Source organism: Phyllopteryx taeniolatus, chromosome 14, assembly GCF_024500385.1.
Source record: "Phyllopteryx taeniolatus isolate TA_2022b chromosome 14, UOR_Ptae_1.2, whole genome shotgun sequence".
Lineage (NCBI taxonomy): Eukaryota > Metazoa > Chordata > Actinopteri > Syngnathiformes > Syngnathidae > Phyllopteryx > Phyllopteryx taeniolatus.
In genome coordinates this window covers 11,695,040-11,712,910 of record NC_084515.1, presented here as the reverse complement: position 1 = coordinate 11,712,910, position 17,871 = coordinate 11,695,040, and the positions used below count along the sequence as shown (strand labels likewise).

Genomic DNA, 17,871 nt, shown 5'->3' with positions numbered 1-17,871 from the left:
GAGTGCCAATAAAGAATTGGATAGAAGTACAGCTAAAGGCAGACATTTACATTCTCATGAATACTTTCCAAAAGAAAAAGTGTGATGATCCAAGTGAATCCAGCTGTGACCTTGAAACCAAGGTATGCACGGAATCTAGACCCCCCCCCCCCCCTGTTGTTACATCCCTAGAAAACAGCAAGACCTGCTTCTAAACATTTCTGGAGTCTGAATTGCAAACAATAAATTCTATCCTTTTTTCCAACTATCATACATCCACTTGCCTCGGTTGCTCAGGTTTTAAGAGAACAGATAACTTTGTGTCTGAAGATGAGGGAAATAACCATAACGAAGAGTCTATACTGTCTACTCTCCGGCGGCACTCGTGTGAAGATGCGTCCTTGAGCTCCGCACAAATCACCTTTTCGCAGAGCCGACATTATAGCAGCACAGTTCTCCTTTCTTCTTCCAACTGGCTATGATGATAATTTGGGGGGGGGAAAAGAGTGTCTTTCTCCCACAGAACAAATTACGAGGGTCTTTTCATGAACCTCGCCAATGCTATACATCACATGACCGCTCGCCATTGTATGTGGCCACCGATGTTCTTAGAGGCGGTACGGTGAGGAGGCTTTTCATTCACAGGAGTGTTAATTAGACACGTCTCACTGGGCAAACAACAAGGAGATGGATGGAGTCCATCTCCAGCCATCACACGGGAACTCTGACGGCCATGATGCAGGCAGGGTGCTTTCACGCCTATGTTTCTCTTTCTGTGGTCCGAATCAGTTGATGAGTTTGTAAACAATTTCCGTAGGTGTTGACACGGTAAAACAGTCCAAGTGTTCCAAAAACATGCAATAAACCACATGACACTTATTTTTAAGAAGAAAGCATTTAATGTGGTTGGAGAATGAGAGTTTGTTGATCCTTGTCTGGATTCGGCATAATAAAGGGGCCGCAAGGGCCCATTCATCGCTGCTTGCGGCTTCAATTTTAGTAAAGACTCACCAATTTTTTGCAAGTGTGTCTATCTTGGTGAGAATGGGTCCGCAACATGACCCCCCCCTACACCCCCGAAACCAACTTAGAAGTGATTCCTGGAAAGTCTGAAAACATAGCGCCTGACTCCAGTAGCACAGATGGACACGAAAATGGGTGGACATTTCTATCATAGCAAGTCTCATATACTTAGAAGAGTTTCACAACTGGTTCAGTAAGCTGAAGTAATTTTAGTTATTTTTGTCAGAGGATAAAAAAAAATATATGCGCGAGAATATTTCTATATTGTATCTATTCGTTAGCCTGTCTGTGGTATTTTGCATTGTTTATTAGCATTACGCTAAAGAGACTTGCTATGTGGTTAGAAATATGAATGCAATGCTTTGTTTTATGTTTAGTTGGTAAACCTCAACTGGGAGTGGCAAACATTTTGAAGCCTCTTTTGAAGAATTGTTCTCCATCTGCTGCTGCTTGTAATGGAGTTGAGTTCACCATACAACACATATATCTTTAATTTTTGCTTGCAAGTCAAGGCAAACAAATCGACCGAACAACGGCTTGTATCTCGAAAAACTCTTAACCACTGTATATTATATAGCTGTTTTGGAGTGTTTTACTTTCACCACTGCTGGGATTCAACAATACAACTTCACTGCAGAGTTGTTAAAAGTTTTATACGCCTCCTTGCTGGAGGCTGCAAGTGGTTTTCTCCGTGCGACGAGGGCCCCTCGACAGTGTCGCCGAAAAGTGTGAGTTACCACCCCGGGTGCTGCTCTGCTGGGGCCACCGCCTGATCATTTGGAGGGAGGGCTTGTTAGACTTCGCACGAAAATGGAAGCGAGAGTGCCATTGCCAAATGCTGAAAAATGGAGACATTTGAAAAATGTTAGCAAGCTGTGAGCGCCGCGCACTTAAGCGAAGAGGATAACAAGAATAAAATGCTTCTGCAAGCCCCTTTGAAAGCAAAGAACACATTCTTCTGTTTCAAGCAAATAGCGGCTGACAACAATGGCATGCGCCCCCGCTTTTGATGTGAAACCTCTCAAGGCCGCTGCTGCCTTTCCCTCTGAGTGAATGTTAAACATCCTCGCCTGAGCGTTAAAGCGTCCTTTTTTTTTTTTTTTTTTTTTTGTCGTGGCAAACATTGCATAATTTGCAAAGCAACAGAGGTGGACCCAAATATTTTCATTATCTCCTCCCAAACGAGCAAGCGGGAGAGCGAGGAAGTGTCCCGTCCGGTCTGGAGCTGCCGTGATGTATCGCATCCAGCCCTGCCAGGCCTAACCGCTCAATTAGGATCCGAGGCTGACGCCCGGCCTGTCAGAGAGAGAAGCCGGACGAGAGCAAGAGCCGCTTCCTCGCAGCCAGCGTCATCCATTTTTCGCAGTGTGCATGGCGGCTTGGTCGAGGGACCCCCGGAGGGCGGCGGCGCAGGTTTGGGGCCATTCATCCCGACCTGTCGCGACTAAACATGAATAATCTAGTGACCTTCGGCGCCTACGAGAAGGCAACATTTTGCTCGCCATTTGTTTGGACATCAAAATGATGTTGCATCCTTTTAAAAAATATGAGGCGAGGCGTGTACTTTATCCTCAGTGCAACATCAAAGGTTATCAGGTCTGCTGTGGAAGGTTATCCAATTTCACTTCATTGATCTAAAAAGTATTATTTATTTCCTACAAATAATATATCTTTGTTCATCTATCTATGCCGGTGACGTTCAGAACAATTAAGTGCTCTTCTACTAGATGGTAGAACTTAAGGTACAATTAACTTTTTTTTTTTTGCAGCAGTTTGTAATTGACAAGTAATCAATTATCAAATTAATCAACTATTTTGATAATCGATTAATCATTTAGAACGCTTGTTCAACTTAAAATTGTCCAAATCCTTGGCATTTCAGCATCTCGACAGTAAATATTATCAGATTTCAGGAATCCTCCATGAAAGCATATTGATTATCTTTATGTTAAGAAGACATTTGCAAACTTTTACTTTGGAGATGAATATGATCAACATTTTTGCCTATTTTCTGACGTTATCGACTAAACCAGCAAACTGAATCGTAATGAATTTGTTTGCTGCACTGTCAATTTGAAATATTGTCCTGTTTTCGAACAAAGGTGATGGAAATATTTTGTATCGGATTCATTGATTATTTGAAAAAATTGACAGATTAATAAAAATAATCGTTAGTTGCAGCCCTTAAACAGAGGCTTCAAGCAGTTTAATGCCACTCCCAGTTGAAATTTACTGTCAAACTAAACGTAAAACAAAAGTAATTACATGTTGTGCATTTATAACAATCACATAGCTGGAACGGATTAATGGCATTTCCGTTCATTTCAATGGGTAAAAATTATTTGAGATACTATTATTTTGAGTTAGGAGCATCGTCACGGAACAAAATAAGCTCTTATCAAAAGGCACCTATGTTGGTATTGTATATTATTTTTGTGACATTTTGTGTGGTGATGTGCCGTGAGCATGTAAAATATGTACCTTGGCACCATCAAGGTTGGGAACCACTAAACTATAGAGACTAAAGTGCTGCAGTAGAGTGGTACCTCAAAAGATTTTAGCGGGGGCAAATTAAAAAATAAAGCCGTAAACCGCGATGAGACCCCCTGTGTGCGGGGGAAAAAAGTATTGATATAATAATGCATCCCATTGTTTTACATTATAGTACACATAGATATACAATATACAAGCGTCAAATGTCTCTTTGTTTTCACTAGTGGGGAGGCAAAACATCAAAATTGATCACTTCATTTACTTTTTTGATCCAGTATCAATACACAAGTGTCAAATATGAAACGCCGTTAACTAGAGGTACGACAAACTAGATTAATAATGCTTTTGTCACAAGTTCTGAAGTTCCAAGTCACTGATGTGTGATGTGTATAGTTGCAACAAAGAAAGAATTGTATTGAGGTTCCTTTCTGTTGTTTTGACTGTCGACAATCAGCCATCCATCTCCACCTTCACTACTTCGCGGGGTGGGGGTGGGGAGTGAATAGACAGCTCAGGCCGGACCAGCGCCTCATTTTGTACTTTCAATTCAATCCCCCCCCCACCGCCTCCTCCAACCTCAGTGTCATTTATCAGCGGGCCTATAAAGGAGGACTTGATAGAGTGAGGAGCGGCCAGCACCATTCAATAAATCCTGGTGATTATCCACGCCCCCAAGGTGTACCGCCCAGCCTGTGTGTATATGGATATTGTATATAGGTGTGTGGGTGGGGGGGTGCAATCCCCCCTCCAACTCCTGAGCATTTGTCTTTGACTTGGTAATGGATGTAGAGGCTGATGTAGGAGCAGCAAGGAACACGTGCACTGCCTTACTAAATGCCATCTGTTATAAGACATGCACGCCTGTCAAGCTCTGAAGGCTTCCACTTTTTGCCTTTGAGAGGGGCGCACTCAAACCCAATTCAAAGATGATTTGGCTTGTTTTTGAGTGCTGTATCATAACAGAAAATTACGATATCAATGTTGTCCCATCCCTAGTTAATTTGTTTGTGTATCAATACTGTATCACAAGACAAAAGAATAGAATTGTGGCGATATTCTTTTGTCCCATGCTGAGTTCAAACAGATTATGTAATGTTTATCTCTATTCTATCATAACAGAAAATGATATGTCACAATATCGATATTTTGATCCACCCCTTGTAAAAATGTATACATTTTTAATGCTTGTTTATAGGGCAATCGAATATTTTTAGACTTGAGTATTCAACTGCGTATTCTACCTATTATCCCATCGATTAATCCGTTAATCAGAAACAAATTGATTTTACATTATTAACACATTAACGTTCTTGTGAGGTGCAGTTATTTTCTTGTCCACTTGGGGTCGCCATCCTTACGTTCTTCTGTTTTATCTGTCACTTTGCATGTGTATGGCTTTAAAAGGTGGGGCCTGGCCTGGTGAGTGACGTCGCCGTCAGTGAATGAAAATATGTTGACTTGACTGGCTGTTAGTTACCCGTTTTCTTAACCTCTGTTCAATAACTATAATATATTAAATCACCGAACATAAAAACCTTACTTTGTGGTAACGATCATGATGTGCTGTTGTGGTACACATTGCCCTTTATCTTCCCTCTTTGGTGTGAAATAATACCAACCTTTCAGCATTTTGTCTTATCCAAATATTTTCATCCTGGCTTTCCACCATTGCGCCAAATTACTTCTACAGAGTGGTGCATTTCACAGCAGTAACATTAGTCCGTGTGAAAAAATTATTCCTGCAAAGCTTCGAAGGAGAGATGATACGATGAGCCACAATATCGTTATTTTGCCCCTCCCCTAGTTAAAATGACTTTTGACACGTGTCATGATTTTCTATCATGACAGTCAAAATAGAAAGAAAACCATATGATACATAGTGATATTGATATTTTGTCATCGTCGTCGTCCTCCACGTAAGCATTCCTGACTCCCTTCCATTTCGTCCCCTTCTTTAGCACTTGAGAACGGGCGCTCTGATTGTCTGTTATCGCCAGCTATCATCATGTCTCGCTTGTACGGGATATGAAAATTATTTCCTGAGTGTTCAAGCCGTGTCATTACCTCAATAGCCGCTGCCGCCGCCAAGGTGTAAAAGAAGGCGGTAAACAACTCTGCGATCTTTTCACTTGAGGGGGTGAAAAAAGGAGACAGTGATTAAATGTTGGCCATTGACATGTTGTTCTGTCACTGATAGGGCAGCATGCCAACTAGATGCAATTTTTCCAAATTTTTTGTTTTTGTTTTTTACATCAGCAATCCAAACGCACATGCCTCCTCCTCCTGGTTACGTGTCATATCAATATTGTGACACAATTGTCAAATATTGTTCAGTTTTACCAAGGGGCGGGTCGAACTATACTATATATAGTATACTATATTTTGTATCTAAGATGTATATGATATGAGCCATGTATTGTGAAACAAAATATAAATTTTGTTTCATATCAATTTCTGTTATGATACTGAATAGACAAGCTTCAAATAAATGTTTATCAAGGGCTGGGACAAAATATTGATATCAGGACAAATATATTATTTTCTATGTTACAGTATCAACACAAAAAACAAATATCATCCAGTTTTACCAAGAGGATGTATCCATATAAAAAATATTGATATCGCAATGTATTGTATTATTTTCTGTTATGATAAGCGGTACAGAAAATGGATGGATGGATGATTCAGTATCGGTACCCAGCCATAAAATATCGAGCAGTTTTGTCCATGGATTGAACAAAATATCGGTATGGTAATGTATCGGTTTCCTTTATGATATAGTATCAATACTGTAAGCGTCATCAACACAGAAGCGTCAGTTCAGTTTAACTGGACATGGGGAAAGAATTTCAATACCACAATGTATTGCATTGTTTTCTGTTATGACACAATAGCAGTACACAAGCATCAAAATATGGATCAGTTTTAAGAATGGGTACAACTACTTATTGTTATAGTGACATTGTTTTTCTGTTAGGATACAGTATCATTACCTAAGAATCCAATATCAATCAGTTTAATCCAGCGGTGGAACAAAATATTGATATCACAATGCAACATATTTTGTTATGATGCAGTATCAAAACACTAGCATGAAATCTGGATATTAATCCAGATTTCATGCTTGTGTTTAATGCAGTCCTATCGGGGGCAAATGCAGCCCTATGTGGGGCACAAGCCAGTGCAAACTGTAGGCTAGTACCAAACCCGGATAAATGCAGAGGGTTGCATCAGGAAGGGCATCCGGCTTAAAACCTTGCCAAACAAATATGAGCGTTCATCCAAAGAATTACATACCGGATCGGTCGTGGCCCGGGTTAACAACGTCTGCCACCGGCGGCGTCAACCTGCAGGGCGCCGGTGGAAATTCAGCTACTGTGGGTCGAAGTCCAAGAAGAAGCGGTGGAAAACGGGTTCTTCGGCAGAAAGAGAAGAGGAAAGCACAGAGCCTAGAACTGAATGTGGGGACTTTGAATGTTGGGACTATGACAGGAAAATCTCAGGAGTTGGTTGACATGATGATTAGGAGAAAGGTTGATATATTGTGTGTCCAGGAGACCAGGTGGAAAGGCAGTAAGGCTAGAAGTTTAGGGGCAGGGTTTAAATTATTTTACCATGGTGTAGATGGGAAGAGAAATGGAGTCGGGGTTATTTTAAAAGAGTTGGCTAAGAATGTCTTGGAGGTGAAAAGACTATCAGATCGAGTGATTAGGCTCAAACTTGAAATTGAGGGTGTTATGTGGCTATGCCCCACAGGTAGGATGTGACCTTGAGGTGAAAGAGAAATTCTGGAAGGAGCTAGACGAAGTAGTTCTGAGCATCCCAGACAGAGAGGGAGTCATGATTGGTGCAGATTGTAATGGATATGTTGGCGAAGGAAATAGTGGTGATGATGAAGTGATGGGTAAGTATGGCATCCAGGAAAGGAACTTGGAGGGACAGATGGTGGTAGACTTTGCAAAAATTATGCTAATGGCTGGAGTGAACACTTTTTTTCCAGAAGAGGCAGGAATATAGGGTGACCTACAAGAGCGGAGGTAGAAGCATGCAGGTGGATTACATCTTGTGCAGACGATGTAATCTGAAGGAGGTTACCGACTGTAAGGTAGTGGTAGGGGAGAGTGTGGCTAGACAGCATAGGATGGTGGTGTGTAAGATGACTCTGGTGGTGGGGAGGAAAATTAGGAAGACAAAGTTAGAGCAGAGAACCATGTGGTGGAAGCTGAGACAGGACGAGTGTTGTGCAGCTTTTTGGGAAGAGGTGAGACAGGCTCTCGGTGGACAGGAGGAGCTTCCAGAAGACTGGACCACTGCAGCCAAGGTGATCAGAGAGGCAGGCAGGAGAGTACTTGGTGTATCTTCCGGCAGGAAAGGAGAGAAGGAGACTTGGTGGTGGAGCCTCACAGTACAGGAAACCATACAAGCAAAAAGGTTAGCTAAGAAGAAGAGGGACACTGAGAGGACTGAGGAGAGGCGAAAGGAATACACTGAGATGCGACATAGGGCAAAGGTAGAGGTGGCAAAGGCCAAACAAGAGGCATATGATGACATGTATGCCATGTTGGACACTAAAGAAGGAGAAAATTATCTATACGGGGGGATAGAAATGGGAAGGATGTGCAGCAGGTTAGGGTGATTAAGGATAGAGATGGAAATATGTTGACTGGTGCAAGTAGTGTGCTAGATAGATGGAAAGAATACTTCGAGGAGTTGATGAATGAGGAAAATGAGAGGGAAGGGAGAGTAGAAGAGGAAAGTGTGGTGGACCAGGAAGTGGCAATGATTAGTAAGGAAGACGTAAGAGGATGAAAAAGGGAAAGGCAGTTGGTCCTGATGACATTCCTGTGGAGGTATGGAAGCATCTAGGAGAGGTGGCTGTGGAGTTTTTGACCAGCTTGTTCAATAGAATTCTAGCATGTGAGAAGATGCCTGAGGAATGGAGGAAAAGTGTGCTGTTGTCCATTTTTAAGAACAAGGGTGATGTGCAGAGCTGTGGGAACTACAGAGTAAAGTTGATGAGCCACACAATGAAGTTATGGGAAAGAGTAGTGGAGGCTCAGACTCTGTACAGAAGTGAGTATTTGCGAGCAACAGTATGGTTTTGTGCCTAGAAAGAGTACCACAGATACATTATTTGCCTTGAGGATGTTGATCGAAAAGTACAGAAAAGGTCAGAAGGAGCTACATTGTGTCTTTGTAGATCTAGAGAAAGCCTATGACAGAGTACCCAGAGAGGAACTGTGGTACTGTATGCAGAGGTCTGGAGTGGTCTGGAGTATGTTAGAATAATACAGGACATGTACGATTAGAGACAGTGCCACTGAAGAGAAAACAGGAAGCAGAGCTGGAGGTGGCGGAAATGAAGATGTTGAGGTTCGATCGCGGAGTGACCAGGTTGGATAGAATTAGAAATGAGCTCATCAGAGGGACAACCAAGGTTCGATGTTTTGGAGACAAAGTTAGAGAGAGCAGACTTGGATGGTTTAGACACGTCCAGAGGAGAACTAGTGAGTATATTGGTAGAAGGATGATGAGGATGGAGCTGCCAGGCAAGAGAGCTAGAGGAAGACCAAAGAGAAGGTTGATGGATGTCGTGAGAGAAGACATGAGGGCAGTTGGTGTTCGAGAGGAGGATGCAGGCTTACATGGAAAAGGATGACGTGCTGTGGCGACCCCTAAAGGGACAAGCCGAAAGGAAAAGAAGAAGATGCTTGTGTTTATCCAGGGTTCTGACAACATATCAATATTGTGATCATTTTAGGAATGTGGGGTGGGACAAAATAATGATATCCTAATGTATGATTTTATTTTATTTTTTTCCTGGTCTCCATTTACAAGCATTGAATATTGATACATGTTGAGTTGTGATGGGACAAAATATTGTTACTAGATTTTCTTTTCTGATACAGTGTACATGGATAAAAAAAAAAAAAAAAGAAGAGAAGTTATTCGATTAATCGATGCAATCCCACTAAGATTGATCAGTTTTCATTTGCGGTGGGACAAAATATCAAAAGCACAATTTCTGTTGCAGGAACAAAATAACAGCATTCTAGTGTATCGTATTGTTTTACAGTATGCGCAACCACACATTGGTTACTTAGGTGCCAAGATAGCGGCTAGCCTCATAGCTGTCGCCTTGCGTCCCCGCTGATGTCTAATCACAGAATCACACAAGCAAAGTGTTCTCATCGATGTTTGGGAGCCGGCGGCGTCTTCGTGCTTAATCGATGCAGATCCGATAAAGACTCTGTGCTTGTGGCGCCCTAGGATGATCTGATAAGCTAATTGCTCTTCCGTACAACAGCTAGGCAGAACCAGATGTTGCGTGTATAGCGGTTCAGTACACAAACGGAGGAGGAAAAATGTATCACAATATATCTTGTTTTTTACTGAATAGACATAGTTCTTATACAGTGATTTCCAACCTTTATGAAGCCAAGGCAGATACTTTACTATTGAAAAATCTCACGGCACACCAACAAACAAAAATGTCAAAAAAAGTGGATACATTAATTACTTTATGTACTTCCTGCCATGGAATAGAAGAGCATTTATTTGTTCTGTCTGTCACTATGCCTCACTGGCATAAATTACATTATTTCTTGTTAATAATTTTTGGAGCAATTACGTAAAATTTTATAATTTCTCACGGCACACTAATGTGCCCCGGAACACTGGTTGAGAATCACTATTCTAATACATAACCATGGAGCCCCTTTATTTCTTACGGGCAAAGAAATGTTTGACAAGTGGCGCTAATGTGCCGTTAATTTGTGACAACATGATTCAAATGTCACACCATAATGATGATGATGAGGGGGGTGGAAAATGTAAATGTCAAATTCAAATGATTCAATTTTATCAGCGATGCAGGTGATATCGTTTGTCTGCCAGAGCTCATTTCCAGACATGAAGATGTTCTTTTGATACTTTTTCCTCAGGAGTTAGGGCAATGCCGGGATGTATTACACTTGGTATTGTCACTACTTTTACCCTGTAAAGCCTCTAGAGCTTGTGTGACTTCACTGGCATTGTGGTACAGTATGTGCTCATGCAAGAATATAGGAGGAAATTTTACATGAAGCACGTTAATATGTATTAGGGGTGTAATGGTATGGCGAAAATCATGGTTGGGTACGTACCTAAGGGAACAAAATGTTTCTTTTGTGTAAACAGGAGCTCGTTTATCCATCCATCCATCCATTTTCTTCGGATTCAGGTCGTAGTAGCTTTAGCAACGAAGTCCAGACTTGCCTCCATCCAGCAACTTTGACCAACTCGGGGGATCCCGAGGCCAGCGATCCACGGAGAGAACCATTACCAACAAATGAGAAAAAAAGAAAAAAACAAAAACAAACGTGGAACAATGGTGACCCTTCCCAGGAGTGGCCGGCCTACAACATTACCCCAAGAGCACAGTGACGACTCATCCAGAAGGTCCCAAAGGAACCCAGGACAACATCTAAATAAATGAAGGCCTCGCTTGCCTCCGTTAAGGTCAATGTTCATGAGTTGTTAATGAGGAAGAGACTGGGCAAAAATGGCATTCATGCTAGAGGTCCAAGGCGAAAACCACTGCTCACCACTGCTTTCAGAAAATGAACATCATACCAACAGGTGGGTGATAGTGTGAAGGTCTGCAGTTGCTCAGCTACTCCTGGACCTGGATGACTTGCTGTGATGGATGGAACCTTGAATTTCGCTCTTTACCAGAAAATCCCAAAGGAGAATGTTCGGCCATCAATCCAACAAACACATCCAAAACACACTAGCAAGTCAACAGCTGAATGGCTTGATAAAACAAAATGAAGGTGTTGGAGTGGCCTCGTCAAAGTTCGGATTTCAATCCAATTGAAAATCCAAAATCCTCCATTGTTGCTGAATTAAAACAATTCCGGAAGAAAGAGTGGACCAAAATATCTCCACAGAGATGTGAAAGACTTATTGCCAGTTGTAGAAAATGCTTGATTTCAGTTGGCCTACCTACCTGCTGAAGCTAGGTACTGTGCAGTAGAAAAGGGGCAAAAGAGAAACTCGACAAAGAAAAAGATGGACTTCACAAGCGTCTCATCGCGGTGAGATGACCAGAAAATTGAAGTTTTAAGCCCTTTTATTTGCGGAACTATCTGGAAGCTGCACTGGGCCAAAAGGGACGCGGTAAATGGCAGAAATGCAGGGTGGCCGGCCATACAAATCAAATTAAAGCTTTGGAGAAAAAAATGAGGACAAAAGCGGGAAAGTGTGAATCTCAAGCAGACAAGCCCCTTCGCTGTGATTTGTGCGGGCTGTCACACTTGCATCTAGGTGGAACGCCTCTGATAAATGGGCCTGTGTGTCAGCAAACTGCAGACGTAGAAAATATCACAACAGCTAAATGTTAGCTTTTGGATGTCAAGGGTGTTATTAGCCGTGTTTTGTACAACTTGTACTCCGTCACTAGATATAATATCATGTTGCTTGTAAAAAGAATAATGCTTCAAATATTACTTAAAATGGAAAACTATTGGAAAGAAAATACATTAAGCAAATATAAAATATTAATAAATATAACAATTACAACATATGAAATGTAATATGAAACACAAATATCTGCAAAATATTTTTAAGCGTACACAAACAAATATAAAAATGTTAAAGTTAATGGACAATTATGGAGGGAAAATATACAAATCGAAAAATAAGTGAGACAAAAAAACTACAGAAATATTAGGATGAATAAAGAAATATTAGGGGGAAAATACAGTAAAAAGAGGGAAACGACAAGAAAAATCAACAACTTACTGCTACGTGCTTTCTCACGTTAAACCAACTTTTGTAGGCTAAAATTTCCGCGTTTGGGCAGATAAAGATGACAGCTCATTATGAAGCTGTTATGTTTCGCACATTGAAATGTAAACATGGGCTTAATGTGAAGCCAGGGGTGTTCTGCCTCTTAAAACTGAGTTGCATGCCGGTGTAGCCTACATTTCGTCCGTCATTCTTCACGGAAATCAATCACTTTGGCGAGCTCGCAAAAACTGTTCGGTCATGTGACTCCCTGGCGCTGTTTGATTGGCCAAATGGAGTCAAGAAAGCAATAAATTAATAAATAGGTGCAGTTCAATGGAACGGGGAAAAAGTATAATTTTTCTTAACGTAAATAGTCAAGTAAAAGTAAAAAAGTATGTCTCATCAAAACAACTCTAACTTCCACCACTGTCAATAGCAATCCTAACCTTTGTCTGGCTAATCTTGAGAAGTTAAGTTTAGGCTTGCAAATAGGCGGGCGTTTTACCTGTATTGACTTTTGCGTTTGTTTAAAACCATTTTTTTAGGCTGATGCATAAAATCCCTGGTTCACACATTTCCCCCTCCAGACAGATGTTTTTCACTTTGCGGACTGGCACGTTTGTAGCGCTCTAGCTCTGTGTGAAGTGCCATAGTGTCGCTACCGCGCCCGGAGGGTGACGGTTTGCGATGACGTTTCATCTTCTCTTTCGGGAGGGAAAGCATCCACCGGTTCGCAACTGCTCCATCTGTCGCTCAGCCGTGTGGAGGCCACGTTTTCTCCTAGCGTTAGCGCCTCCCGAGCTAACGTTACGACCTCGTTTCCCCGAATGGAACCCTCTTTTTTTCCTCCCCGTGTCTTTTAACTTTTCTTTCCAGATGTTGCAATGTTTTCACCCCTCGCCCCCTCCGGCAGCCCAAAGTGTTTCGGTGTAGATTCCGCCACACAATCAACCACCTCGGTGCACCCAATGAATGTTAAGCATGGCCGCCTGCCCGATCCGCCGCCAGGGCCGAGTATCCCCGGGGAGGAATGGGAGCCAAAATGGAGCACCCTGTCTCCTCCCTAATAGCTGCTAAAGTGTTAAGTTCCAGAGAAATGGGCTGCAAATTTAACCTGGAACGGAAATTGATCCCATTACCTTGCTGCCGCCCGCCTTCACCTTCTTGTCAGAGAGGTGGGACGGCAACAAAATAAGGATTAGGAATAGGGAAAAAAGCCTCGGAAAACGCAATGGAAAAAGCAGAATGGTTCGAGGTGATAGGATGACTTGGGGCTGGGGTCATGTGCCACCACGGTGGACCAACTCCTTATCAGATGGAATTAATAGCACTAATAGATGGAAAAGGAAGGAAGATGGTGTCCAACAGACGTGGTGTCTTGTAGGGGTGGGACAAAATATTGATGAGTACAGTATCTATACAAACATTAAAAATGTACATTGTTACTTTCTGATGAAAAACGTATCCCAAATTATTATAATTGGAGGTATAGGGCACAGAGAAACGCACAATTTTATGCCAAAATTAGCTCAAAATAAATAGATTAAAAATATATTACATAAATAGAAAAAACAATACCACAGCAAATGGAACATATGAATGAAAATATTTGTTAAAAAATATATATATTAGAAAAAATATGACAAAATATTAGAAAACAATACAAAACAGACAAAATATTTGACATTGGATGAACAAATATTACATGAAAATTACCCAAATATCAAGGGTATACAATACATGAACATTACAAAAATGGCCACAATAGCTGAATAATAAAGCGTTTGGGGGGGAAAATAGAAGCCAAAAGTACAGTACAAACATGGAATAAAAATGAAATATGACAAAAATGGACAAATTGAAATGTACTAGGGGTGGGACTCAATTAAAAAATATATATATATATAATTAATCTCAATCACATTTTAATGATATACAATATTTGTCCTAAAAAGCAATTTTTTTTATTTTTTTTTGTTAATAGATTTTAGTGGAGGACTGTATCAAACATTCACACAGACGGTAATATTGTTAACTCAGGGTAAAATGCCTTTAATTGCACTCCAATCCAAAACGGTAAAAAAGATCCCTTCTCAAAATTCAACAGACCTAAAGCCGAATTGTCTTTTTTTTTTCTTTTTTTTTTTCTCAGAACAGTACCGGTATTGCCTTTAAATGTTTTTTGTGTGGCAGTTGAAAAGTTGGATCTATTTTCTTCTACCACTAAAAGTGGTCAACAGTCCAGAGCAATCCACTTTGCAAGTGAATTTGTATCTCAACAGTCTCAGCAACCCCTAAAAAATACACAATATTAGTACAAAATTTAAGTATTTCATCCAAAATATGAATTAAAAACACACTGTCGTGGTATCGTGATGATATTATTATTCAACTATCGTGTAATAATGTATAATAATCACCATTGCTAGTGACTGACTCCATCCATACGGGGTGTCATTAATAGCCACATGCCATTTGGAAAAAATGGCGCCCAGTGAAGACATGACACGCTCCCCGTGGAGGGTTAGCACCAGCGTGGTGCTGGGGGTGCGTCGGCATGTGTGCAGCGCAGCGATGGGATATGCCTTTGCTCCTTCTCTCTCTGTCATGTTGTGCCTTTGAAACAGGAAGCCCATCAACTTCAAACAAATGAAATTTGACCGGGTGTCAAATGTTGATAAAAGAGAGAAGAAGAGCGGCGGAGGCTGTGCCGCCACATACATTGCATCCATTTCCCTCGTTTCGCTGAGAGTAATGCGTACCACCTGGCGTTTCATGAGTCCTAATTGATTGTCTGCATGTCACCTCACACTCTCTCCTCCCTCCTGTCCCCGCAGAGCCCATGCACGGGCCACGCCGTCTGGAGGTGCTGGATGTACAGTCCAAGCAGGTGACGGTGCGCTGGGAGCCGCTGGGCTACAACGTGACGCGCTGCCACAGCTACAACCTGACGGCGCAGTACCGCTCGCGGGTGGGCGGAAAGGACCAGACCCGCGAGGAGGTGTGCTACGAGGCGCAGGGCCGCGACCCGCAGCACACCATCCACAACCTGACGCCCTACACCAACCTCAGTGTCAAGCTGGTGCTGCGCAACCTTGAGGGCGTCAAGGAAAGTGCCGAGCTGGAGGTGCAGACGGATGAAGACGGTGAGCTCCAGAGCCCAGGGCCTGTTAGGGTAGTTGCTCGCCCAAGAGGCACCTTGACTGGGACACCTCCTAAATACATTTTTTTGTTTGTTTTTTTTTTTTTTTTTTTAAACAAACAAAGCCACCACGTTATGGGCAGTTGGCTAGATCGTTGAATTTATGTAATAGTTCCAACCCAAAATTTTGAAGCCACACACATGCCTGAAGATCATTTTATGGTGGCACACCCCCTCAAAATAGGAGTAAAAACAAAGCCCATTTAAAGATATGTTGATCAAAATGTGACAAAATAACAGAAATAAAGCCTGATTGTTCGTCACGCACCCCCTTCATTGTCTCGTCAGAGATGGTGCACCCCCTCAAAAAAACAAATCAAAACCAAGCCCATTTAAACACATCATGTTGGAGCAAAACACGTGACAAAATAATACAAAAATCACCTACCGGAATTCCATTTAACATGATAGGTCAAACCCAAAGGAACGCACCCCATTCAATGTTCATATAGAAATACTACACCCCTCAAAAAGTCCAAACAAAGCCTATTCATAGACATGTTGGATCAAAATTTGTGGCAGAAATTCTATTAAAAGGTGCAACGATATCATACACCCACGTCAACGTCGCATCAGAGAAGGCGCACCCCCTACTTTATTTATGTGTGCCCGCATGCCACTCATCTCCGCTGTACGACATGCAGCATGCGTGTCGATAATGTCAACCACTTTAAACATTCCCATTAAAATATCTTTGACTTTGGTCAATGGCCATTTGTGTAATGGACGTCCTTGAAAAGCTCTTTGGATGATTGTCGGCCCCGGGATAAATCACGGTGACAGCGACAAGCGTGACTTTTATTTATCGGTGTCGCTAATCTGTTCCGCGTGTTGGTGTCCCGCAGTGCCCGGCGCTGTCCCGCTGGAGTCCATCCAGGGCAGCGCCTACGAGGAGAAGATTGTGGTCACGTGGCGAGAGCCGGCGCAGACCTACGGCATCATCACGCAATATGAGGTACGCACGCACCAAAAATATTTGTCAATTTAGTTTTGTCAAATTGGGTTTCAACCACATGTATTATCACTACATCAAATGAAAATAATAAAAAGAAATTAGTACAAGCATTTTATAAAACAGATAATAGGTATAAATGAATTATTTTAATTTATCCATCCATCCATTTTCTAATATTACAGTAAATAAAAATAAAATAAAAATTATAAATATGACAGACCTATAAGTGTAAAAAAGAGGTAACTGCTTTCAGTTGTAACGCATATAGAATAAGCAAACCACTCAACAGTAAGCGTAAAAACAAGAAGCCACTCATACAAGTATAAAATAAACTACTCAATCAATAGCAATGTGTAAAAACAAGACACTCATACAAGTGTAGAATAACTCACTAGTAACGTAAAAACAATAAAATACTCGTACAAGTGTAAAAAATAATCCTACCACTCTTGATTATCCATCCATCCATCCATTTTCTTTACCGCTTCTCCTCACTAGGGTCGCGGGCTGCAGGAGCCTATCCCAGCTATCTTCGGGCGGGAGGCGGGCTACACCCTGAACCGGTCACCAGCCAATCACAGGGCACATAGAAACAAACAACCGTTCGCACTCACATTCACACCTACGGGCAATTTAGAGTCTTCAATTAACCTACCATGCGAAAATAAACTAACCAATCTGGAATGTGATGCATAAAAACAATAAGACACTCGTACAAGTGTAAAAATAAGCTAACCACTTATGATTGGAAAACGTAAAAACAAAGTAATTAAGTCATACAAGCATAAATATTACTCAATAGTAATGCGTCAAAACAATATGACACTTGTACAAGTGCAAAAATTAGCTAAGCATCATAATCATAACGTAACATCAAGACACTTGTACGAGTCTGAAAATATGCTAATCACTCTTAACCGTCACGCGGACATACAGAAAGACACTTGTACAAGTCCAAATATTAGCTAACCACTCTCATTCGTAATGCATAAAAACAATCGGACACTCGTTCAAGTGCACGACAGTGAAAAGAATATCTACGAAGTCCTCTTTTGCCCTTTGAACTCTATTGAAAGCACAATCTCTTGCTACTCGACTGCGGTGGCGAGTAAATGTTGACTCACGGCCGCTCGCCGTCCTTGTTCACGCCTCCATAAGGCAAACAAACGCACGCATGCACGCACACACACAAACACACACACAGATTGATCTTCACCAAGCCTACGGTTTGGGAAGTAATCCCACCGCCTTTCTCACAGATTGATTCCCTCTCTGGTCGCTGTTTGCTCACCGTGATGCGTTATTTTGACTGGGTTAGCGGGGTTCTCCTCTCATTGGACTAGAGCGAGGATTGAGTGGCGGCGGGGGGCTTTGTTTAGTCGAGCGGATGCAGAAACAATGTCCATAAAAAAAGAGAGAAAAATACACCACACACAGCAGGTTGGCT

General features: G+C 41.7%; 1 protein-coding gene across 12 annotated transcripts in view; it reads left to right on the top strand.

Annotated features, from left to right (window-relative positions):
• LOC133488609 (receptor-type tyrosine-protein phosphatase mu-like) overlaps positions 1–17,871 on the top strand; it is a 183,405-nt gene that overhangs the window by 79,469 nt on the left and 86,065 nt on the right. For all 12 annotated transcript variants that reach the window (XM_061796684.1, XM_061796688.1, XM_061796687.1 and 9 more), the window contains 2 exons: positions 15,105–15,413; positions 16,315–16,424. In XM_061796684.1, the coding sequence (XP_061652668.1) occupies positions 15,105–15,413; positions 16,315–16,424 (419 nt within the window). The remainder of the gene's footprint in view (positions 1–15,104; positions 15,414–16,314; positions 16,425–17,871) is intronic.